We start from the raw sequence: 24,838 nt of genomic DNA on the forward strand, positions 1-24,838 counted from the left end.
TACTAGCACGTGACAATATGTAGTAAGCACAACAATAAATAATACGAAAGACATTGTATTTAGATTACTGAGGTAGAATATTTGATGCACGTATTTGTGTTTCTTTTCTCAGTACTGTTCACGCGTAAAGAATATTCTACGGCTTGCACGATAAGAGAAGGAATATCTCAGCATTGTTAGAGAAAAGCGATTAGTTTTCTGGTTTATTCAGTATTATACTGAGATGCTTGTTTATTGATGTCCATTGCGTGTGACCACGTCAATCACAAACAAAAACACTTAAGCCGCACAATGCATGCCCTCTCTGCTATATAAATTTCGCATAGAAAAAAGTTCACAGTGTCCGTTAATGTGCCATATGCTATATTGTTTTCTTACCAGCCTGTGTGGCCTCACGTGAATTCCGTAGGCAATTCATTGTGCGTTGTGTTAAAGCCCTCGTGTACTTTTGTTCTAGGATTTCAGAAACCCGCGAAGATACATCGCAGCACAAAGTGAGTTATTCCCACTTGTAGTTCGCAAGTTGAAGAACCAGTCATTGTTCTTATGCAAGAATTAAAAGGAATGTTTTCTTCTAGGCCCTGCCCACGCAGCCACTTCCGACTTTTGGCAAATGGTCTGGCAGGAAAATATTGTTAAGGTGGTCGCTCTGTCTGGACCGAAGGAGGAGGTTCGTTGAGTTTCATTTATTGATGTTGCCTATTTTTAAGAGTGCCTGAAAGGAATTTATTACTTCAAAAGAAGCCACGTATACAGTGTCTTCCTTGAATTCGGGAAAAGGAATTAAGTGGTACTGACAACTCCTTAAAACAAATGTGTTCTTCGTATTCTTCGAGGACTCAGGTTGGGAGTGACTTTTAAACATTCAAATTAACAGACTCCGCAATGGAGTAATTTCATGGACACATTCTATTGAGTAAGGATCGTGGATATTTCTTTTTGGGAGTGTCGCTGAGCGATGCAATCTGGGGTGTCCGCACCCAATGACGGCAGACTCCTTTTAATTAATGTTTTAATTGCGGAGCTAGACGAATTCGCCAGACCAAGCGACCAAGCGCTGCCATTGTTTTTGTTATTATGCTGGTTTCTTCATACCGCAGCCATGATGGCTCCATTTTCAAGTCCTAAATTCTATAAACCTAGCAAGTTTCAGCCATTTGGCTTTGACGCGACGAGTAACTTTGGCTGAAGCCACACACTACTAACCATCATGCTAGAAGACGACTGGCGCATCATTTCAATTGAAAAGCCAGCTTCGAAAAGCCACGTCAAGGGCTTGAGGTGTGCGTTCAACTCAGCAACTGGGTAACTTCAAGGCAGTGAAGCTGAGAATAAGGAGATTTCACTTTTTCCAGTATGTGTGTAAGACTAAGGTTTGTTTCTCCCTCCTTGAGTACTGACCGGTGGCATGCTTCACATTCTTGAATCTTGCTTGAATATTAAGCAAGTCGAAGGTCCTATAGAAGCCCTAAAATACGCTGATCCTAAAGAAACCAAATTATCATTCTAATAGGCTGTGACACCTTATGCTTTCTAAAAATGACCCATGCTGAAGTCAGTCCTACCGAACTGACACGTCTACTCTAAGACCTGAGAGAGAAATTTGAGATGATAACCTTTAGCAGCCATGTTCTTTTTTGGCGGCTGAACATATTGGGTCGAAGAGCGCAGTCAAGATAGATTAATTTACACATCCAAACTGGAATACCTTTGCTCTTTAGCTTATCTTTACATATACGGACGCTATCTAGCAAATTCCCGGGGTCTTTCATTTCTACCGAAACCTATATATGTGGTAAACATCCACCGTCTAATATGGGCAGGAGTACATTACTGCCTTCGAAACGTGTGTTTCGCGAACTATATTATGAAAATCCTTGGGTCTAGAATCAAAAACCTTATTAGAGCATCATACTTGTGCGGTGACAGAAGTTGCACTACCCTTTCGTCTATACCAACTAAACATGGTTACCCACCGCCCCAACAGTCGCATGAACAGAGTCCTCTCAGTAATAACAGTGAACAGTCGCGGTCACAACGCAGGCGTGATGAGGGACGGCGGCGAGGAGCTTGACGCCCCACTGACCGGCATGCCTTCGAGACTAATGAGATAGCACCAACGCTGTGCGCGCAAAAGGTGAGCGCGAACCAGTACGCCCGCCTAACCCGCCCGTGCTCTCAGCAAATCGCGTCGCCTCATAAACACTCGGCATGCGGGCCACGAGTCGTTGAACAGCACGGCGACGCTCCGAGCGTGCCGAGAGTGTCCGTGTGCGCGCAATAACGATAATATTTTGCACCATGCGTTGCCAGAACGTGAGGGGACAATTTTCATGACCCAATATACATTTGTATATTGCCGTTTTTACTGCGATTGCTGTAATCTTGCATCCCGTTTAATTGTATAACCGCAGAACCATTCAGATAAATGAACTGCATCGACAACTGCACAGGTTTGCAGCTTTAAAATGCTGGGTCTCTGAAAAATCTTTCGCTAGTATTTCTTATTTTTCATTTATTTGTTTTTAAAGAAGACGTAACATGGTGGACCGTTATATCGGAACTTTACGTAACAATGAAAAGCGCTAGGACCCATCCACCTAATCAACATATCTCCGGGTATTGGGAGCTTTAAATATTCTAAAAACAACGAGCCGAGCTGCAAGCTCGAAGCTCCTCTGATCGGCAGGAACACCCATGTCGATATGCGGCGTATTACTTAACAGTATGATAGATAAAACAGGTCACTCTGGTTTTGACGTTCTATTGTTAGAAACTACTAGAGATGTTAATCTCAGATTCTGCGGGCTGAATGAGGATGCGATTGGAGAACCTGTAATATTTTCTGTACTTGTGTCAAATTTGAAGACAAGGTTCAGAAAGTAATTTAATTTTCTCGGTAAGTGTTGGTAGGATGACCATACAAATTAAAATACATATTTCGCATACTCTTTTCTTCAAGTGGAGTGTAAAATAATTTCGTTTGTGCGGGAATCACATAAGACAAAAAATGTTTTCTCTCTTGTTTCCTCACAAGGAGAACTTTGAGTTCTTTTTTTTTTGGTGAATAAGACACCAAAAGTGTGTTATTATTTTAGGCTCATACTGTAGGATATACAGTGTACCATAGAATGTTAAAATATTACTGTGATCTGCCGAGTAGTTTCCTAGAAATTTTCTTTAAGGAGATGTCATAAAATGCCAGAAATAAATTTTGCGGAAAAGCGCACCGTTATGCTTCCATGTCTACGAAAAGCGTTAGAGACGCTCCTGCCGATGGCGCACAAACATTTGTTCTCTTATCACAGTCCCTAAAGCCTTTCCGGTGGTTTCGTTTTCTTCTTCATTTATTGTTATTTGTAGCGCTGCCAATTTTTACTTTGTTAACCCTCTTCTTACCAAAGTAGGCGACAAATGTCTCACAAAACACACATATTCTTTGATGCCAAAGGGCACTCCAGAACAACACTTCATGCTGTATTTTGATCACTTCCCAATTCGCACGTGTTCTTGGCATGTTGTGATCCAACAACGTAGAGATTTACGTAGAGATTTATTTACACCAACGAAAACGTCACATTGACTAAATAAATACAAAAAACCACGCACTTAGAAATCAATATGCATTAAGAACTAGCAAACACGCCATAAAGAGAACGCATTTTATTTACGAAGTGCGATTGTTTTGAAAAATTGACTCGCCGTCCTAGCCCTGCGAAAGTGTATGCCCAGCGAAGCTGTTGAAAACCACCACTACAACTGCTGAGGTGGGTATGTAATGCTTTATGGCTTTAGAGCAATAAATGGTAATTTGGTACTTATATTGGTAATTTTTGCACAATGCAGCCGGTGGTACTATTGCCGTTTCTTTTCTCTTTGCCGCTTCCGGCATAGACGCTGCTCCTAGGTAGTCTTAATTTGTGTTGCCTACCCATAGCGGTGCTGCAACAGCAATTAAATCAGTTGCCAGGCTGGTTATTTTGCTTATGAAAGGCTAGTGACGTCATTCCCCACGTCGCAATTAAGCTGCCGTGGCCCCGGCAGCTTTCGTCATCTCGTAGAGATACGATATACTTCGCTATGACAGAGCAGTGAGCGTGCCTTGTAAAGGTATAGCACATGAACAGCGCCAAGTTGCAAATAAGTACTGCACCGACTATACTGAGATGACCGTTGCAGGCGGTGTACTGGCCAGAATCACGAGCAAAATGCGGAAGTATTACAGTGACCCTGAAAAAGACGGAACTCAAGGCTGACTTTGCAGTGCGGGAACTCGAAGTGTCAGTGGTGAGCCATTCTCTTCTGTATTCCTTTTGCATGCACGTTTGCTGCCTTGTACAGACAGATCGTGAAGTTAGTAAAGTTGCAAAGACGTAAAGTTAGTAAAGTTGCAAATACGTGAGGGAAGTCCGAAAGGAGCAGTCGCACATCGCATCGGCTCTGCATTTCCTCACTGATTCTCGGTGGAAAAATCACCGAGTCCACCGGATTTCTTGTAACGATTCGACACCACAAGTCAACACGATCATCCCGACACCAAAATCAGGTGGCAGCATCAACATTTGACCATCTGACACCTCTATTCAAGTTTGCCACGCCGGCAGGCGAGCTAAACTTAACACCTTCTTAGCAGTCGCCGTCTGCTCCTCCGTACCCGCGGCGATGCGGTCAGGCCTGGCGAGTGAGAACGAAGCAAATGACACCCTAAACGCATTGTGGGTCGGTTTTCTTTTGCAAGATGGAAGTGATTGTGGAGGGAGAAAACGATTCGAGAGAAGTAGTTGAGGATAACACCGAATGGTGCCCGGTGGGGGAACAGTGCTATCCTGCGTCAAATGCCAGAGCAACGAAGCCAGCAGCCTCCAGGGGAGTAGGGGGAGGCAAGAGACAGGGAGAGCAGCGCATTCACCAAATTACCAGAGCTTTCAGAATGCCTCAACTTCCAAGGGAAGACTACTAGATAATTGTTAGACAACGAGGGGGACTTCCCGTAACCGACTACGGAGTCCCCCGCATTGCCAAGAGCATCTACCGAGCGGCCGATATACCTAGAGAAGCACAAGAACAAAACACAATCTGCCCCAACTGCCAACAAAAACATCATTATGGTCAGCACTCCAAACGAAGAACACGTCAACAGATACCAGCAAATTGGCTGTATCAGAAAAGGCACAAAAGAATTGAAGCCTGCGCCTACGAAGCAGCCACAGAAAGCACCTCCAAATGAGTAATCCGGGGAATGCCGCTAGATTATACCGCCTTAGATATTACAGCAAACGTCATAATCCCTAAAAACCAACTGCGCGCGTGTCCCAAGCGAATGGGCAACACCACCAATGTGATTGTGCTATTCGACGGCTACTGAGTCCCAGACTACGTGAAATACGGAGGAGCTCTACTACGCTGCTCTTTATACAGTTTAAAACAACTGGGCGTGTGCTACCAATGCGGGAGCTTAGGATACAGGGCACATGTTTGCCCTACGCCTAAGGACGAAATTTGCTGAGGATTCGGGATGGCGAAACCTCCAGAAAACCACGAAAGCAGGGCGAGTTGCCAGCTGTGCGACGAAGACCGCCCACGGCAGATCGTGCCTGTAAGGCAAAATACAAAATCCAATTCCTAGGGGTGAAACGTCCCTGGAAAAGAGCCAGGGAAGAAGGCGATGGCAGATACTACGCAGCACAAGACAGGCCATCTAACGCCAACTCCGCGAGGAACCGCTCGGAGTGCTCTCCAAGGCCCCCGTACGAGAGAAGTCGCTCGAGGTCCAGGAGCAGATACAGGTCAAGGTCACGCTCCCAGTCAAAGGTCAGGGAACCCCGAACTCCAAACGCCTCAACACCATTAAATGTGAATTGGGCAGACGCGACCGAGGGGGTGCGAGTGGAGGCAAGGCTTGCTTGCAACCAGAAAGTCAACAAACTAGAGGAAGTGCTAGCCCAACGTAAAGAAATAATTCTGCAAAACAATCAGAAGATGTTCTCAATGAGCGAGGGTAATCGCGAATGAAGGAAAAAAATCACAAATAAAAAAAGAGCAAGGTTCAACGCGATGACGCAGCAGTTAAAGGATAGTGTAATAAGTATGCAGTAGGGCACTGATACCCCTCCACCAAAACGTAAAGCTGTAGAAAACAACGGCGAGGGTATCAGCCAACCGAAGAAAACCAAGGCCGCGAACATGCTACACGAATGCCAGTGTGAATTTGAACAACCCGTAGATTCACGAATAAGTAAAATTGGAGAAACTATGAAAACCCAAATTTAGGCGATGAAACAAATTAAAGACAACAGGGAGCGCAAATCAAAGAGTGGGGAACGGCTTTTACGCAGAAAATTAACACACTAATAATACGACAGTAGCAACCCAGTTGAAAAAGACAACAGGAATTCTTGTCGCAACTACAGAAATTTCTGTCGCGACTACAGAAATTTCTGTTGTACGACAGAAGTTCCTGATGTTTCTGTAGTTGCGACAGACATTTCTGACGCTACGACAGAAATTCGGATGTCGCAACAGAAACGTTTTGTCGCGAAGACCAAGAGTTCTGAAGTTGCAACAGAAACGTTCTGTCGCGTCAACATAAGTTCTGAAGTCGTTACAACAGCTTTCTATCGTGACAGCGCTTCTGACGTTACGACAGAAATTCTGTCGTCGCAATAGAAAGATTCTGTCGCGACGACGAAGAATTCTGAAGTCGCAACAGAAACTTTCGGTCACGACAACAAGAGTTCTTTAGTCACAACAGCTTTCTATTGTGACAGCGATTCTGACGTTACGACAGAAATTCTGTCGTCGCAACAGAAAGATTCTGTCGCGACGACAAAGAGTTCTGAAGTCGCAACAAAAGCGTTCTGTCGTGACAAGAATTCTGTAGTCACAGCAACAGCTTTCTGTCGTGACAGCGACTGACTTTACGGCAGCAATTCTGACGTCGCAACAGAAACACTCGGTCGCGACGGCCAAGAATTCTGTAGTCGCAACAGAAACGTTCTGTCGCGACCACAAGAGTGTATGAAGTCGCAACAACAACTTTTTATCACAACAGCGATTCTGACGTCGCAACAGGAACTCTCTGTCGGGACTACACAGAAATGCGCTACTTTTTGTCGCAGCGACATAAGTTCTGACGCCTCGACAGAAGCGCGTTCCGTGGCGAAGCTTTAAAATTGTATGTCGGTTTCGCATTGGTGGTGTACACTGTACTTTTTTTCTTGCACGGTATTCAATCGTGCTTCTCTGAAGCCGGCAATGATGATAGCTCCGACACTGGTATTAAAGTCGACGTGGCCGATTGTTATAATTGTGCCTTACGACGAGGCACTAGCAACGCCATACTGGCCTCATCAAAATCATACCATCTGCGGGAATGGCTGCGGATCCGTTTTACTTTATTTGGTAAGATGTGGCACACAGGCCTGTGGACTTACATGTGCCGTTACACTGACACATTAGTTAATTTCCCAGAAATATTGCATAAGCTTTTGCGAAGCGAAAAGGAAGTCTTGGGTTGTTCCTCAAAGTTGCGTGAAAAGCTGTTTCGCTCTGGTCTCATTATTCTGGTACAGCGCTGCGGTGAGAAACCAGTATGCTGTCAGAAAGAACACTCATCCACGCATGTTTATGCAGCTATTTTGCATTGAACACACGAATTATGTACGCGCTCAAAAGTGTAAAGAACGAGAGACAACTGTCGAAATTAGCAGTAACAACCCCAAGAGTCACCGTTGTGTATTTCTGAATTTCTTATTTAATATGGACATCGTACATCAATATTGATGCTCTAGCACTCCACGATGTACCTGTCGATGGTAATAACACTTTTGCTCTTCTAGAGGAGCGGCAGTGGACGCGGTGGAGTGATAGCGGATCTTGGCTCTTAAAATGCAAATGTAAACATCAGCGCATCGTACTATTGACATGGCCAAAATGTACGCTCCAAATACAAGGAAGAAGAAGAAGCCGTGTGGAACAGCTGTGCTCGAAATGCTCTCTGCTGAAAACAGCGTATCGGCCCCAGGCCGAGGATCGTCGACCCCGTTTTTGTACGAAGATGCAACTTGCAAAGTTGTCCTCCCGCGTCTACCAACCGGTAGCGGTGTTTTGAATTCTATTTTCCTTCATGCGGACTTGAGTGGCAGACCATACCGTGCTCCTGACTTCCGAGACGCTCTGCTTGAGGTAGTGAATACTTCAGATATTGTAGGTGTCGGACAGTATCAAATGAGCCATGTATGGATGGTTACTTGCGCTAGTAGTGCGGCAAAACAGACTCTCGTCGCCCGTGGTGAGCTCCGTGTCAAAGGGCTGAAGAGCGTGGTGATAGATCCGGAGACTAAAAACATCAACCTTAAATTACTATGGCTTCCACCTCACCTTGAACCACGACGCGTTGAAGAGGCGTTCCAGGCCGATGGTCAGGTGAAGTCGGTGGAGAGAGAAGTATGGAGATGCACTGGTATGGAACAGTGGGTGACAACAAACCGGGAGGTTTCCTTGGCGCTCAAGGGCACTATCACCGTAAGCTCAATAACGCACAATATGTCCATTTATGGACACCAGTGCCTCGTACTTATACCCGGTAGGCCTCCGCTGTGCCTTCGTTGCAAGCGTGTGGGACACGTTCGGCGACAATGCAGAACACCGAGATGCTTACAGTGCCACCGATTTGGTCACTCAGCGGACGCTTGCGTGTCCACCTACGCCAATAAGCTTCGTTCTGGGCAATATAGCGCAGATGAGCCACAACTGGACCATCTCATGGATTCTACAGAGGTAGTAAATGCCACCGGAGAGACTACAGGTAGCATCAGGGACGAAGACCAGGAGTCCTTGAAGCCAATGCCAAGCAGTCACAACAGCTCAAGTAATACTAGCGAAGCTACAGGCGAAGATGACTCAGTTTGCCCACCTGGCCTAGCAAGCCTTAAAGAAAAGCCCCCTGATGACAAGGAAGAAGAGGAAGAGGCGATGGACACAAGTCAGGCAAGGAAACGTCCGGCACCATGCAACGACGAAGCAACAGAAAGTGCACTACAGGCGCCCGAGACAGTGTCTCCTAGTGCTCAGCGAACTCCCTCTCCTGGTGATAATGTGCCGCGCCGGTTTTATCAGCGTAGTCAGGAGAGTGCCACAAAGAAGTCCAAAGGGAGCAAGACCACAGATTTACCTATGGCCAAGGGCGATGAAACACAAAAGCTTTAGGTGAGCAAAATGGCTACCGCCTTCACCCTCCCCTTATGCGTAGCGACACTCAACGTACGTGGGCTGAGGAATATAAGGCGTCAGCAGCAGTTACTACACATGCTTAGGCAGCATGCAGTGCAAGAGACAAAGATATCGTCTGCTGGTGATGTCAACCTTGCGCTGCAAACTTTTCAACCTGATTATGAGGTGTGTATTAGCCAAGCATGTGGTGCTTCCGCTGGATGCTTTTTGTTAGTCAGAAAGCAGTTAAATCATTCTTCATTGTCGCTACGTGTTGATGGGGAAGGCCGCCTTATATGCTGTGACCTCTCTTTTCATTCCCGTAATTGGCGATTTATTTGCGTTTACGCTCCCTCAAAAGTGAGTGACAGGAAGACTTTCTTCCTCTCACTTGCTCCGCTCCTAGATACTGACAGAGATTTGGTACTGTTGGGAGACTTCAACAGTGTTTGTCATTCCAGAGATCACTCATACCTAGCTAATCGTTATGATGCAAGTGCTACTTTCCTGCGTCACTTAACGGAAGATCACAATCTAATAGACGTGGGCGCCTACACACCTTCTTGCGTGCGGTTCACGCACTTTCAAGGCGTCTCCCATGCTCGACTTGATCGTGTGTATGTTTCGACGGAACTCTGGTCTAACATTCACAACTACGCCGTGAAGCCTGTATTTTTCACAGACCACTGTTTAGTAGCTGTTTCATGGGGTCCCCGAAAATTTCGCAAGTTTGCTCCAAACTGGGAGCTGTGGGAACTTGATACACAACTTTTGCGAGAGGAAAGTTTTGTAAAGAAAGTGAAAGAGTTATGGCTAGAAATAACACAATGTCAACAGCTTCCTTTGTTTGCTCAATGGGAAATGTTCAAAAATAGAATAAAAAATGAGGCGATTGCCATTTCCTGTCAGCTGTCTCAAAGAAAAAAAAGCTGAAAAGCATTACCTTCATGATCTACTTCACAAGCTGCACACTTTCGAAAGCCAGGAACCAGAATTGTATAGCGATGAAATAAATACAGTTCGCGCACAAATACAGAAATATGAGACTGAAGTGTACAATGGAACAATGGTGCGTTCACGCACAACTCGCTTAACAGAGGAGCAGCCCACAAAAAGGGCTCTCGGTGAAGAAAAGCGATACGCGCTTTCCAAGCAAATATTGGAAATTGTGTCTGGTGGGTCTATATACACGGAAACGTCCCAAATAATAACCCTATTTGAAGCTCACTATAAAGATATTTTCACTGCAGTTAAGCCTCAGAATGGATAGGAAGAAAACGCTGATCAGTTTATATCGCTTCTGCCACACTTAGAAGAAGACGATCGACTCAGCGTTGATGGGCCAATAACTCGAGAAGAAATTAATTTTGCTGTCAAAACGCTGCAGAAGAACAAGACGCCTGGTCCTGATGGCCTTACTGCTGAATTTTATATAAAATTTCAGGAATTCCTGTGTCCTTTTCTGAAGCAGCTTTTCGAGGAAGCTTATCAATATGGTGAGCTTCCTCCAACTTTCTCCAACCAAAGAGTACTGATGATGAAACAATAAAGAGAGTAAACGGATATAGGCCGATATCGTTATGTAACGTGGATTACAAAATATTTGCAAAAGTACTGACAAATAGATTGCAGACAGTGATTACTAAATTAGTAGGTGATCATCAAACATGCGGAATTCGAGGCCGCTCTATACAGACAAATGTTCATATCACACGTTCAGTCCTTGAACGCATAGAGGGTAGTACGGATCAAATAGCTCTTCTCCAGATTGACCTGGCCAAAGCCTTTGCTAAGGTTCAACACGAATGTTTGTTCCAACTACTGCGACATATTCAGTTAGGGGATGTATTGTACAATGGTATAACACTTTGTTATAAACATTGCACTACAAAGTTAATTGTGAACCGTACCCTCTCAGATATAATACAAGTACAGTCATCCGTTCGTCAGGGTTGTCCGCTCTCGCCTTTACTCTTCACCATATACTTAGAACCGCTTTACTTAAGCGTGCTTTGCGACTCGAGCATTAAAGGATACAGGTTTGCCGATGAGGAAATTAAAGTGCTAGCTTATGCAGACGACATTGCCTTCTCTTGCGTCGATAAGCCAAGCATTACCAAGGCAATAAACGCTACCCTGCGTTTCTGTGAGACTGCAGGAGCTACTGTAAATTTTGACAAAAGTAGAGGCTTTTGGCTAGGCATGTGGGCGCTCACTCCCTCTGTATTCGCGAATATTCATTGGAATCAGTCTCCGTTGCGATATCTTGGAGTGCACCTCGATAGCTTCCGTAATAGTGGACCTCATTGGACGTCCACGATAACCACTATCCGTCGAAAGGTGACAACCTGGCAGGGACGTGATCTCTTCATTTTTGCGAGAGCTAAGGCATGCAATACATTTCTCGCTTCTAAACTTCTTTATGTTCTGCAGGTCTTGCACTGCTCATGTGTCCATTTCCAGGCATTTCATAGAATATTTGCATGTTTTATTTGGCATTCATCATGGGAAGCCATGAGAAGGGACAACCTTTTTCTCCCGCTTGAAAAGGGAGGACTGGGTCTTGTGCATTTGTTTGTGCGACAATTCGCCATGCGCTTATTTTACCTTAAAATATTCTGTCATCCATTCCTTCTCGCAGTTAGTCGAGCACGTCTTGCGTCACACCTCCCTTTTCTTTTTGTTACGACAAACTTTGATCAAGAACTACCGTTATGAGGCTTCCTAAAGGAACTTGTCGACACTATTTCATTCTTAAAAGCCAGATTCACCCTTGAATATTTGTTTAGCGTTAATCGCACGTCGCTAAATGTAGCACTTATAGATAACCTTTTCCCTGGACCTCTGTACCGAAAGCCGTATCTGTCTCTATTTGGTCAAGATGTTATTTGCCGTGTCCGTAGAATGTGCATTGCGCCAGCAGCGAAAACGTTTTTCCTTAAGCTGCACACCTCCACACTGCCAGTTAAAACGTGGCTTCAGGGAAAAGGTCTGTATGTACCGTGGAATACAAATTGTAGACTTTGCAATCAACCCGAGACAATAGAACATTGCTTTATACTTTGTCGTGACGCATTTCTTTTTTGGGACATTTTGCAAAGAACTATCAAAAAAGACTTTCCTGTCACATATTATGGTATCCGGTTCCTTCCTTTCAAGAAGACAGCCAGTAATACACCATATGATTTGTTTATGTTATTAGGACTTTATTCATTAGGGAGAAGTCGAATGATCGACAGACATGCCGAGCCACCTCGCTCGACAAGGTCTATATTCCGAGAAGAGACTGCTCAAATCCGTAGTGTGGTGGCTACATATGATCGCGTCTGGACGCTTGTGTTTGTTGCCAGAATTTTGAACTGTCATTGGACTGTATACTATCTGTGAATTTGTTTCTCTTATATGTTCATATGTAATGTAACTGCATTGGTTTGACAGTACCGATAATTCCAAACAATAAAGAAATAAATGGGAGGAGTGGTGCAGTGGTAAGATGCAGGGCTCGGAATAGTGAGGTCGCAAGTTCTAGTCCTCGACGGGGACGTTTTTTTTTTTACTTTTATTTTTTTTCTTTATTGTACTAACAAATTTACATGGCCTTAAGGAGGTCTCTGTCAATTTTTAATTAAATATTGATGAAGAACTATAGAACTTTCTACTACAGGACGTCACACTACAGACAACAGAACTACAGACAACAGAACTACAGGCAACAGAACTACAGGCAACAGAACTACAGAAACAACCTCCCAAAATACGACAGACTGAAATTTCCTGTTGTGTTTTTCAACTGGGAAATTTAACCATCAGCAACTAGATAGCTATACCTACTGTTGTAGCCAGGAGAGAAGAGCGCGACGGCCAAGCGAGGAGTCACATACCCACACGTTAATTAGCCTCTCAGACGTGTTCGTTCTAACGAAGAAGAAGCCCGCGCTTCTGGGTCGCCGTCCAAGCCCCGTCACGGGAACTATCGCGCCCCGCTTTCGCTGATGGCAGCACCTACAACACCTCCCTAATAGATCAAGAGAGGTTCGCTGCTGCAGGCGGTTTTACGCACTTCCCACGTCCGGTATCCATGTGGGAAGCGTCCTGGCAGCACGAAAGAGCGTATGTAGCCCCTTCACGGAGACCAGCGCTTTCTGTGTTGGTCTCCGTGAAGGCATATTGAAGGCAGGGGCATATTGAGTTGGCTGGGAGCTGTTCCTGCGTATAGAACCAGTGTCGCTGTTAACCCAGTAAAACCGAGGCTCATCGGCTGGGGCTTGTACTGACGCTTTACGCTCGAGGTCTGTCAACTAGACGCCGACTCCATAGAAAACCTCCGGAAGGTCGCGACTCCATGACGTCTGTGGAAGTCTTCCCTTTGACGTTTCTGGTATTGTTTTTCGAAGTTCCGAAGGCTCTCTTGATCCGGCAGTTGGGGTGTCAGCTTGGTGGAACTAAGAGGATCCAAGCTTGGTTCTTAGCCGATGACAGTTGAGTAGTTCCGCAGGGCTGTACCCGTTATTCAAAGAAGTCGACCTGTAAACTAAAAGCGTCGGGTAAAGGTCTTTCGTCTTTGTCATGGAAGGCTTGGTGATTTTGCCGCAGCCTCAGCAAGTGCATTACCCTGAGGTTAGTGAGGGCTAGATGTAATGTTCTTGAAACCGTAGTCTTGAGCGAAGAGGGAAAACTCGGTCGACAAAAACTGTGAGCCATTATCGGTAACCACTTCCTCAGGAATTCCATGAGGCATAAAGAATTACTTGCAGTGGTTGACTACAGCTGCAGACTTGAGTTTCTCCAGCCGGACCAGTTCAGGGTACCTTGAATAATAATCTGTAGCCATCAACCACCACTGGCTCTTAAAGTCCATTGCAATGCGTCGCTAAGGTCTTTCCGAAAATTCGGAGCCTATTAGTGGCATTTTCCTGTTAACTCTTGTTTCAACGCATCACTGACATTACTTCGCAAGGGACCTGACGTCAGCTCCTATAGTGGGCCACCAGACACAATGTCTGGCTCGAGCAAGTGTCCTTCATATACGAGTCGCAGAACTGCGCTTTCACAAAAAGCAGGGACAACTCGAGCAGCATAGAAGAGTAATTCATTATCCAGAGTGAGCTGGTGTGTATGTTTGAAGGGCTTTAGGTCCACTGATAAATCTCCCCTGGAGGGCTATTCTTTTTTGCTCAACTGGCGAAGTTGTGCACAAACGGGGTCTGTTTGTAGAGAAGCCGTTAACCACTGAAGGCAAACTTATATTATGGGAATAGAGGTTTTCAAACAGCATACAAAAGCTTCCACGTTTTCTTCAAGCTATGTGCGTTCTGTTTTTCGCAGAGGCGCTCCGGAAAGAGTGTCTGCGGCTAGAGGGTGCATAAACGCATGCAATCTCGCACTAGTAGTGCATTATTCACATCTTCAGCCTCTGCAATCTCAGCGTCAGGTCGTCAAGGCTTTTAGAAGTGAAAATGGGAACCAATGGCTTATGATCCGTCTCCAGCTTGAACAGCTTGCCGACAAGGTAATCGCCGAACTTTTCACATGCCCAGATTAAAGCAAGAGCCTGTTTCTTGATTTGAATGTAACGCTCCTCGGTCTCTGAGAGTAATCTTGGCGTATACGCGATTACAGAAAACTTGCCATTCGTTTGCTTCTCCCTGACTAATGCACCAAGTCCGAAGGACGATGCATCTGCAGTGACGATCGTTTCTCTTTATGAATCGTAAACTCCAAGGGCAAGGCGAGACGAGACCACCGACTTTCATCTGTTAAACGCCTGCTGTTGTGGAGCATCCCAAGCGAACTCTTGTTTCTTCGACAGCAAGAGAGTAAGTGGTTGTAGGACTTCAGAGCGATTGGGAACGAATCTGGCGAAGTGTGTTGCCATGCCGAGAGTTCTCTGCAGCTGCGTCCTGTTTCTTGGGTTCTTCATTTTCCAAATTGCTTCAACCTTTACTTTGTCAGGTCGTATTCCATCTTGGTCTAACCAATGTCAAAGGAGTATAAGGCGTTGGACATTAAACAAGCATTTGCTTTCGTTCAATGTCAGTCAAGCCTTGACGAGTAGCTGAAGCACATTTCTGAGTGTTTCATTGTGCTCATGCTCGTTCGAAGTACAGATCAGAATGTCGTCCATGTGAGAGACAACTCTGTTGATGCCTTGCAAAATGCGTGGCAACTAGGAGCAGACATAATTCCAAACGGTAACCGGTTGTAGCAGAAGCGCCCAAAAGGTGAGATTTGTGTGGTGAGCTTTTTAGAATATCCGAAAAGCGGAATTTGCCAAAATCCAGTTTTAGCGTCCAATTTGGAGAACACTTTGGCCCCGTGAAGAAGTCTGAGAGTGTGCAGCATGGATGGAATAGGATGTCACTCTCTCAGAACCCGGCGGTTCAGTTCTCTCAAGTCCACGCAGTCTCCTAGATCTCCGGAACGCTTTGGGACGACTAACATTGGTGCACACCACTCAGTCGGCTCATCAGCAGGTCGTATGACGCTGAATTTCTGCATTCTTTGTAATTCCAACTTTGCTTTTCGTATAAAGTAATCAGGATGCGCCTCGGAGAGCTAGGTGCTAAAGCTCTCGCTCCTGCTTGCAGATGAACTCAGTGTTCTCTGTACAGCTTGCAGAGTCCCTTCAACAACGCTCGAAATTCATCTTTCGAGTACACTTTCTCAGCACTTGCATTTACAAATGTCAACATCCGGAGTTCCTTGATTGCTAGCTTGCCTAGCAACGGAGTGCGCACCTCATCTAGGACGTAGACATCCTGAGTAGTCGCACGGTCGCGGTATATGAGTTCGGTTTGTGCCACTCCTGTGACTGCAAGAAGCTTTCCATCTGGACCATGTAGCTCGCGAGGATGAGCTGTGAGAAAATGTATGTTCTTGAGTGTCTGAAACATTTCCTTTAGGAGGACGGTTTCGTCGGCGCCACTGTCAATTTTGAAGTCTGCTGGCTGGCCTTAAACCAAGACTGTTGCCTCCCACGTTCCCGCATCCTGTGTCTTGATTGCCCCGAGCAATCCTGCTTCTAAAGTAACTTGTTGGGTTTCAAGACAATTGAGGCTCCTCGACATGCATACGGAGGGGTAATGACCCTTCTTTCGGCAGTTCCTTAAGGCTTCCGAGTGTGCTGGGCAGAGGGAGCGATGGTGACGCTCTTGACTGCACCAACGGCATGTTTTCTGTAAGCAGTTTTTACTGGTGAATGAAAATTGCTTGTTTGCGCCCCGTGAATAGCTGCCACTTTTGACCTGTTTCGAAGGACGCCTTCTGGTTTGGGGACCGAACGCAACTTTGTTTACTGATGGCACTTCCTTGTGGAGTTCGGCGTGATGCTGACGGACGCTCTCGATCAGGCGGACGGACTCAAGAGCCCTTTGATGAGTGTGGTCTGCGTCGAGCTGTAACCTGGCGGGTAACTGCTCAACTGTTTTAGGTGGTCGCGCACGAACTCTTCTCAAAGAGAGCAGAGCTCGCAATCTTTCGAAAGTGTGTGAAGCGCAGTGACAAAATCTTCAACCAACTTACCGTCTTGCTGCACTAAGGCGTTGAATCTGGCTCGTTCAAAGATTACGTTGCATCACGGGATAAAGTATTGGTCTAACTGCTCTACAACTGCATCGAATTTCTTTGGGTTCTCTTCAGAGAGAGCAAAGGTGGCGTAGATTTCCTCGGCTTGCTCGCCCATGATGCGGAGTATATAGCGCGTCTACTTGATATTCCTCAGCATTCACGCACAACCCTGAAGAGGTCAGAAAATGTTCATACCTTTGTTTCCACGTCGGCCACTCGAGATGAGAAGACGGCACCACAAGCGCTGACTTTCAACAACGTTTATTTGAAAGAAACATGGCTCCTTACACATTTGCCCACACGTGTCACAGATAAGTCATTGCACATCATGTGAAACACGCACTTTTTCGAGTGCGAAAAAGTGAGTGTTTCACATGATATGCAATAACGTATCTATGACACGTGTGGGCAAATGTATAAGGTGCCGTGTTTCTTTCAGAAAAACGGTGTTGAATTTCAGCGCTTCCGGTGTGGTCTTCTCGTTTCGTGTCCCTTCTACGTTTTGCGCTGTTAACACCAAGATTAAAGGGCCGACCTCCAAAGCACCACAACACGCGACACGAAACACGCAACACGAAATGGACACTCCGTACCGATTGTTGACCGGATACGGGTGCTGGGGTTAATCATAAAGGCTAAAGGCACCAACAGGGAAACTGTTCGCAATATAGAAGTGAAGGTTTCTGATGCGATGCGCTTAATCAAAAGAATCACTAAAAAGCATAGTGGCATGAAAGAAGCAAACGTCATAAGACTCATTCAAGCGTTGGTTATTAGCCAAATTACGTATGTGGCTGCATACCATAGATGATTCGCAGCGGAAAAACAACGGAACTAAACGGCCTGATCAGGAAAATATACAAATAAGCGCTAGGACTCATGCAAGGCACATGTACAGAGAGGCTCCTAGAGCTAGGTTTACGCGACACAATTCAGGAACTGATAGAGGCGCAACGTATTGCACAATACGCGCGCCTCTCTAAAATCAAGGCTGGTAGTTACATCCTAGAGAAACTAGGCCTCATTTATCACACACAATATGGCACCAATACGATATTCCACGAGACATACGGACTAAGCTCACAGTCCCACCATTACCAAAAAAAATATTGACGCGTGTACTTATATTTAACGGGCGACCACGTTTCGCCGCCTAACAAATGTTATCGCACAGCGCGGGATGCGTCTGCATGTATCCGAAGTTTCTGGAAAGTTATCGATGCTTCTATCCGCTGTCCGTTGTCGCCGAACCTTGTGTTATCTGATTTCATCGCGTGACTCGAATGTTGTAGAAATTTGTGGAAGGCATGCGGGTCCCAACGATTAGTCTGGAACATTCGATGACTGCTGTATAAAAGTCGACGCACTTGACCCGCTGATCAGATTTTCGACGATCGCCGACCGTGAACGCCGCTATCGTTGTGCTATAAGTGTAGCCTGTTTTTGTGGGCACAGGTTGGCCCAATAAAAGTTAGTTTTGTCTTTCACAGTATTTGCTACTGTGTTCTTCAACGTCACCACCACGTGACATCTGGTGGAGGTGCTTTTCGTTCATGTCCCGGACGCCCCCGACAAGCCGTGATCCAAGCCCGGACCGCAAAGAGAACACCAACGTAGTCCCGGAGCATCGAGCAAGCCGCCGTCTTCAACAGCTGCCCCCGGAGCACGGACTTTTACCTGAAAAGACCAAGAAGATTGTGGACAAGGCAACCTCAATGGCAGCCCCAGCGTCCCCCATCGTGCTGCAGCAGCCCAGGGAACCTCCGACGTTCCGCTGATCAACATTCGAGGACCCGGAAACCTGGCTCGAGACGTATGTGAGGGTCGCTACGTTTAACAGTTGGGACAGCGACGACAAGATTTTTTCGCACTGGAAGACGCCGCCAGGACCTGGTTCGAGAATCGAGAAGCCACCTTAACGACGTGGGACCTGTTCCGAAGCAGCTTCTTGCAAACGTTTACAAGCGTCGTGCGAAAAGAGCGAGCCCAAGCACTACTAGAAACCAGAGTGCAGCTGCCAAACGAGACGATCGCGATCTTCACAGAGGAGATGGCCCGTCTTTTCCGGCACGCCGACCCGGAAATGTCACAGGAGAAAAAAGTCCGCTTCCTGATGCGGGGCGTCAAGCAAGAACTTTTCGCAGGACTTATTCGTAACCCACCGAAGACCGTAGCTGAGTTTTCTGCAGAGGCATCCACGATCGAGAAAACTCTGGAGATGCGCACCCGGCAATATAACCGCCAGGGGTTCACGCCGCAGTACGCCATCCAAGGACTGGATTCCGGCGACCTTCAGGAGACCATCAGGGCCATTGTGCGCGAAGAACTGCGCAAGGTCCTGCCTTCGTCGCAGCCCCAAGTGGCTTCGTTCGCCGACATCGTGAAAGAAGAGGTGCACCGATCGCTTGGAGTTCCCGAGCTGCAACCACAATTACCGCAGCTCCAGCCAGAAGCGATGACATACGCCGCCGTCGCATGCCGTCAAGGTCCTTCTCCGCGACCACGCCAGGGCCCTGCAACGACGCAATTCCGTCGTCCGCCGCCGCCAACACGCCCACCCGTCGCCTACGCGAGGAAGACGGACATTTAGCGAGCCCCCGACCACCGCCCGCTCTGCTATCACTGCGGAGAAGCCGGCCACGTGTATCGCCGATGCCCATACCGGGAGATGGGACTGCGAGGTTTCGCCGTCAACGCTCCGCGCCCGCAGCAAGGTGAACGCCCTCGCGATATCGCCGACTACCTCGCCGCTACTCAGTGGAGCTCTCGACGACCGTCGAGTTCGCCATCACCAGGCCGCTACCTCTCGCCGCAGCGCCGACCATACACTGGCCCATCCCGGGGCCGGTCAGCGAGCCCATATCCGGAAAACTAAAAGCAGCAACCGATAGAGGTGCGGTTGCTGTTCGTCGAACTGACGAAGATCCTCCGCCGCCGACGAAGATGACAAAGAAACCATCTCGACGACCTAATGACGACACGCCGCCGTCCCGACGAAGTCAGGAAGCCAAGACTACACCGACGAAAGACGGCTTGACGACGTGACGTTCCAGCTTCAGTTCAACAGGACGCAGCCGTGATCCGACGCCAAGACCCAACTGCAGTGCCAGTCAAAGAACCACCGACCTCGACGTACTTCTCGACGGCCACGCAGTCATTGCCTTAGTCGATACAGGGGCCGATTACTCCGTAATGAGTGGACACATCGCCGGCCAGTTGAAGAAGGTTAAGACTGCATGGGAGGGCCCCTAAATTCGGACCGCTGGAGGACACCTCATTACGCCGACTGGAATCTGCACGGCCAGAATAACCGTTCATGACCGGACTTACCCTGCCACCTTCGTTATCCTCCAACAGTGTTCACGAGACGTCATTCTCGGCATGGACTTCCTGGACCATCACAGCGCAACCGTAGACCTGAAGTCAAAATCGATAACGCTGTCGGAAGATCAAGCGATACCGCCGGAGAGCTTTCGCAGTCACCACGCCTTGAGTGTTCTCGAAGGTCAAGTGAGCATCCTGCCTCGCTCGAGCTTTGTTATTTCGGTCGGCACCGAAACACCCGCTGACGTAGAAGGCGTCATCGAAGGCGACCAAGGTCTACTGCTAGACCGTGAAATTTGCGTCGCAAGAGGGATCGCGCGACTGCATGGAGGGAAAACTGAAGTGTTGTTGGCAAACTTCAGCCAAGAGTTCAAGCACATCAACAAGAACACGACGATCGCAGACATCGAGGAAATTCTGGAAACCAATAATGCGTTTGTCCTCTAGGATTTCGCCGCATCTACCCGGACGACGATGGTTCCCGAACCAGACTGCGACATTAAACCAAGTCTCCCCGTGATTAAGCAACAGCAGCTCAGAAGTCTGCTCCGACGATACAAAGGCTGCTTTTCGACGTCATCAAGGATTCGACAAACACCAGTCGCCAAGCATCGCATAATCACCGAGGAGTGCGCTCGACCACTCCGCCAGAGCCCTTACCGAGTTTCGCCGTGAGAACGTGCAGCTATAAGAGAACAAGTCGACGAAATGCTGCGCAACGACATCATCCAGCTGTCGAAAAGCCCGTGGGCATCCCCTGTTGTCCTGGTAAAGAAAAGGACGGAACCCTACGTTTCTGCGTCGATTATCGTCGTCTGAACAAGATCACGAAGAAGGACGTATACCCCCTCCCACGAATAGACGACGCATTGGATCGGCTCTGCAACGCTAAATACTTCTCGTCGGTGGACCTCAAGTCTGGCTATTGGCAAATAGAAGTCGACGAAAGAGATCGCGAAAAGACGGCCTTCATCACCCCAGACGGCCTCTACGAGTTCAAGGTTATGCCATTCGGACTGTGCTCGGCGCCTGCAACGTTCCAGCGCGTCATGGACACGGTGGTAGCAGGATTGAAGTGGCAGACCTGTCTCGTTTATTTGGATGACGTCGTCGTCTTCGCTGGAAATTTCGACGATCACCTCAGGCGGCTTGCAACAGTACTAGGGGCCATCAAGTCGTCAGGGCTTACTCTGAAGCCGGAAAATGCCGCTTCGCTTACGATGAGCTTCTGTTCCTAGGCCACGTAATCAGCAAATCTGGTGTCCGTCCAGACCCGCAAAAGAAAGCTGCCATCGCACAGTTCCCGCAACCCATCAACAAGAAGGCAGTGCGTAGATTCCTTGGCGTGTGTGCCTACTACAGGCGCTTTGTCAAGAACTTTTCACGCATCGCCGAGCCTTTGACACGTCTAACTGAATGTGATGTTGACTTCAAGTGGGAAACGCCGCAGGCCGACGCATTTGAAGAACTCAAACGACGCATGCAGTCGCCGCCGGTACTTGCGCACTTAGACGAGTACGCCGATACAGAAATCCATACTGACGCCAGTAGCCTAGGCCTTCGGTGCCGTTCTAGTCCAGAGGAAAAACGGATTCGAACAGGTGATAGCTTACGCTAGCCGGTCGCTGTCAAAGGCGGAAGGCAACTATTCTACGACCGAAAAGGAATGTCTCGCCATCGTTTGGGCTACAGCTAAATTTCGCCCTTATCTTTATGGCAGGCCATTCAAAGTCGTCAGTGACCATCACGCGTTGTGTTGGCTAGCGAATATAAAGGATCCTTCAGGACGACTGGCATGGTGTAGCCTCAGACTACAAAAATACGACGTCACTGTAACCTACAAGTCCGGACGAAAACACTCCGATGCCGATTGCCTATTACGCGCACCCATTGACCCGCCGCCGCAAGATGACGACAATGGCGACGCCTTCCTTGGAATTATAAGCGCGGTAGACTTCGCTGAACAGCAACGGGCAGACCCGGAGCTAAAAGGCCTCGTCGAATATTTGGAAGGGCACACCGACGTTGTCCCCAGGGCATTTAAGCGCGCATTATCTTCCGTCACGCTTCAAAACAATCTACTCGTGAAGAAGAACTTCTCACCAGTCCACGCCAATTACCTTCTTGTCGTCCCGTCAGGGCTTCGTCCAGAAGTATTGCACGCCCTACATGACGATCCTACCGCTGGACACCTCGGATTTTCCCGGACACTATCGAGGATACAAGAAAAGTTTTATTGGCCGCGCCTGACCGCCGACGTCGCCCGTTATGTCAGAACATGCCGAGACTGTCAGCGGCGCAAGACACCGCCGACAAGGCCAGCCGGATTACTACAGCCAATCGAGCCTCCTTGCCGACCATTCCAGCAGATCGGGATGGACTTGCTGGGACCCTTTCCGACGTCAATAACCGGAAATAAGTGGATCGTCGTGGCGACGGACTACCTCACCCGCTTCGCTGAAACAAAAGCACTGCCGAAAGGTAGCGCAGCCGAAATGGCGAAATTCTTTGTCGAAAACATCCTTCTGCGACATGGCGCCCCAGAAGTCCTCATCACCGATAGAGGAACGGCCTTTACAGCGGAGCTCACCCAAGCCTTTCTGAAATACAGTCAGACAAGGCACAGGAGGACAACGGCCTACCACCCGCAGACGAATGGTCTTACGGAGCGGCTGAATAAGACCCTCGCCGACATGCTAGCGATGTACGTCGACGTCGAGCACAAGACGTGGGATGCGGTCCTGCTGTACATAACATTCGCTTACAACACGGCGGTGCAAGAAACAATACAGATCACGCCATTTAAGCTGGTTTACGGCTGGATCCCGACGACGACGCTCGACGCCATGCTGCCGCACGTCACTGACGAGGAAAATCTTGACGTCGCTACCTATCTCCAGCGCGCCGAAGAAGTCCGACAGCTCGCCCGCCTGCGGATCCAGAACCAGCAGAGGACCGACAGCCGTACTACAACCTCCGACGACGCTTCGTCGAGTACCAGCCCGGCGACCGTGTTTGGGTGTGGACCCCGATACGCCGACGAGGACTCAGTGAAAAACTACTGCGACGATATTTCGGACCCTACAAGGTCATCTGACGTATTGGCGCACTGGACTATGAGGTCGTGCCAGACGGCATTTCGTATTCACAGCGACGCCGCGCATGATCTGAAGTGGTCCACATGGTGCGTCTTAAACCCTTTTACGGACGCTGACGAACTTCCTTATTTTGTTGTTTTCTTTGCTAGGAGTGCTTTTCTTTTATTACTTTCGTTTGTTTGCAGCATTGGGTCGATGCGTTTTAAGAGGGGGGTATTGACACGTGTACTTATATTTAACGGGCGACCACGTTTCGCCGCCTAACAAATGTTATCGCACAGCGCGGGATGCGTCTGCATGTATCCGAAGTTTCTGGAAAGTTATCGATGCTTCTATCCCCTGTCTGTTGTCGCCGAACCTTGTGTTATCTGATTTCATCGCGTGACTCGAATGTTGTAGAAATTTGTGGAAGGCATGCGGGTCCCAACGATTAGTCTGGAACATTCGATGACTGCTGTATAAAAGCCGACGCACTTGATCTGCTGATCAGATTTTCGACGATCGCCGACCGTGTTCACCGCTATCGTTGTGCTATAAGTGTAGCCTGTTTTGTGGGCACAGGTTCGCCCAATAAAAGTTAGTTTTGTCTTTCACAGTATTTGCTACTGTGTTCTTCAACGACACCACCACGTGACAATATGCACCCCGTACACCACGAAGGAAGAAGGCCAAGCAGAGCAAAAACAATGATGGGGAACTTCGGTAAAAACAAAGAGGCGGTCTTCGTAGACGCCGCTTGCTACAAACACAAAGGCTGCTTCGTCGCAGCAGTAGTTGGCCACAATAAACATTGCAGCGCAAGTCTTCCAATAAATAGAGACACATTGGAACGGCAGAAAATACATCTACAGCTCTGGCCATAGCACAAACTGACGCCAATTCAGAGACTCAGAAACGGTAGTACGCAACATTGCAAATGGCAGGATGTCCCGAAGGCACTGCGTATCCTCAGAACAAGCAAAACAACCCATGACGACAGATGCGTCCACATTCTACGGATTCCAACCCACGCCTCCCCCCCCCTCCGGGAGAGGACAACCCTAACGAGGGCGCACACAACGTAGCTCGAGGGCTCACTTTCTGAGCTACGACAGATGTTGATCTCTCGTCGGAGTCCCCCGATGTGTGGGAGGGGGAGTACAGAATGACTACATTCAGCGATATTGCTAAACATTAGAAGCTGCAGCGACGCGTTTACCCACCACCTCACCTACAGCTCAATAGGTCGCAGTCTGTTCAATGCCAACAGTTAGAAACCAAGTCACATAAGAGTCCGACACTAGCTGTTACAAATGCATACCCAGAAATATAAACGATCGACAAATGCAAAAATTGTGATGCACGAGCTACCCTAGAACACATACTATGAAACATCAGCCTCCACCGACAGCCTCTGCGCGCATTGGCGGTCCGCGCTGCTCAGCTCAGCCCTGGACGAGCTACTCTGGCCCATCCAGCGGGCCGAGGAAGCCGCTAGGAGGCAAGACCTCCTGGCCGACACCGGGGCAGGAGCCCAGTTCACAAACACGCTGCATATGAAATAAAGTTTTTCTGTCTGTCCACCAAGACGTGCGTTCTTTTGGAAGGTATGTCAGATGTTGCGTTTATACTCTACTGTACATAAAAATTTGAATGCTTAT

The 24,838-nt window shown here is 47.8% G+C and overlaps 1 protein-coding gene and 1 pseudogene across 2 annotated transcripts in view; both read left to right on the forward strand.

Annotated features, from left to right (window-relative positions):
- Positions 1-217: 217 nt before the first annotated feature.
- The window catches only part of LOC142560907 (receptor-type tyrosine-protein phosphatase mu-like), a 101,480-nt gene continuing 76,859 nt past the window's right edge, over positions 218-24,838 (forward strand). Inside the window, exons 1-3 of one of the 2 annotated variants that reach the window (XM_075673321.1) lie at positions 218-494; positions 579-670; positions 4,180-4,287. In XM_075673321.1, coding sequence (XP_075529436.1) covers positions 614-670; positions 4,180-4,287 — 165 coding nt within the window. In that variant the 5' untranslated portion in view covers positions 218-494; positions 579-613. The remainder of the gene's footprint in view (positions 495-578; positions 671-4,179; positions 4,288-24,838) is intronic. The other variant, XM_075673322.1, reaches the window with a different exon arrangement.
- LOC142559840 (uncharacterized) lies at positions 11,348-24,742 on the forward strand (annotated as a pseudogene).

Source organism: Dermacentor variabilis, chromosome 10 (assembly GCF_050947875.1).
Source record: "Dermacentor variabilis isolate Ectoservices chromosome 10, ASM5094787v1, whole genome shotgun sequence".
NCBI classification, from domain to species: Eukaryota; Metazoa; Arthropoda; class Arachnida; order Ixodida; family Ixodidae; genus Dermacentor; species Dermacentor variabilis.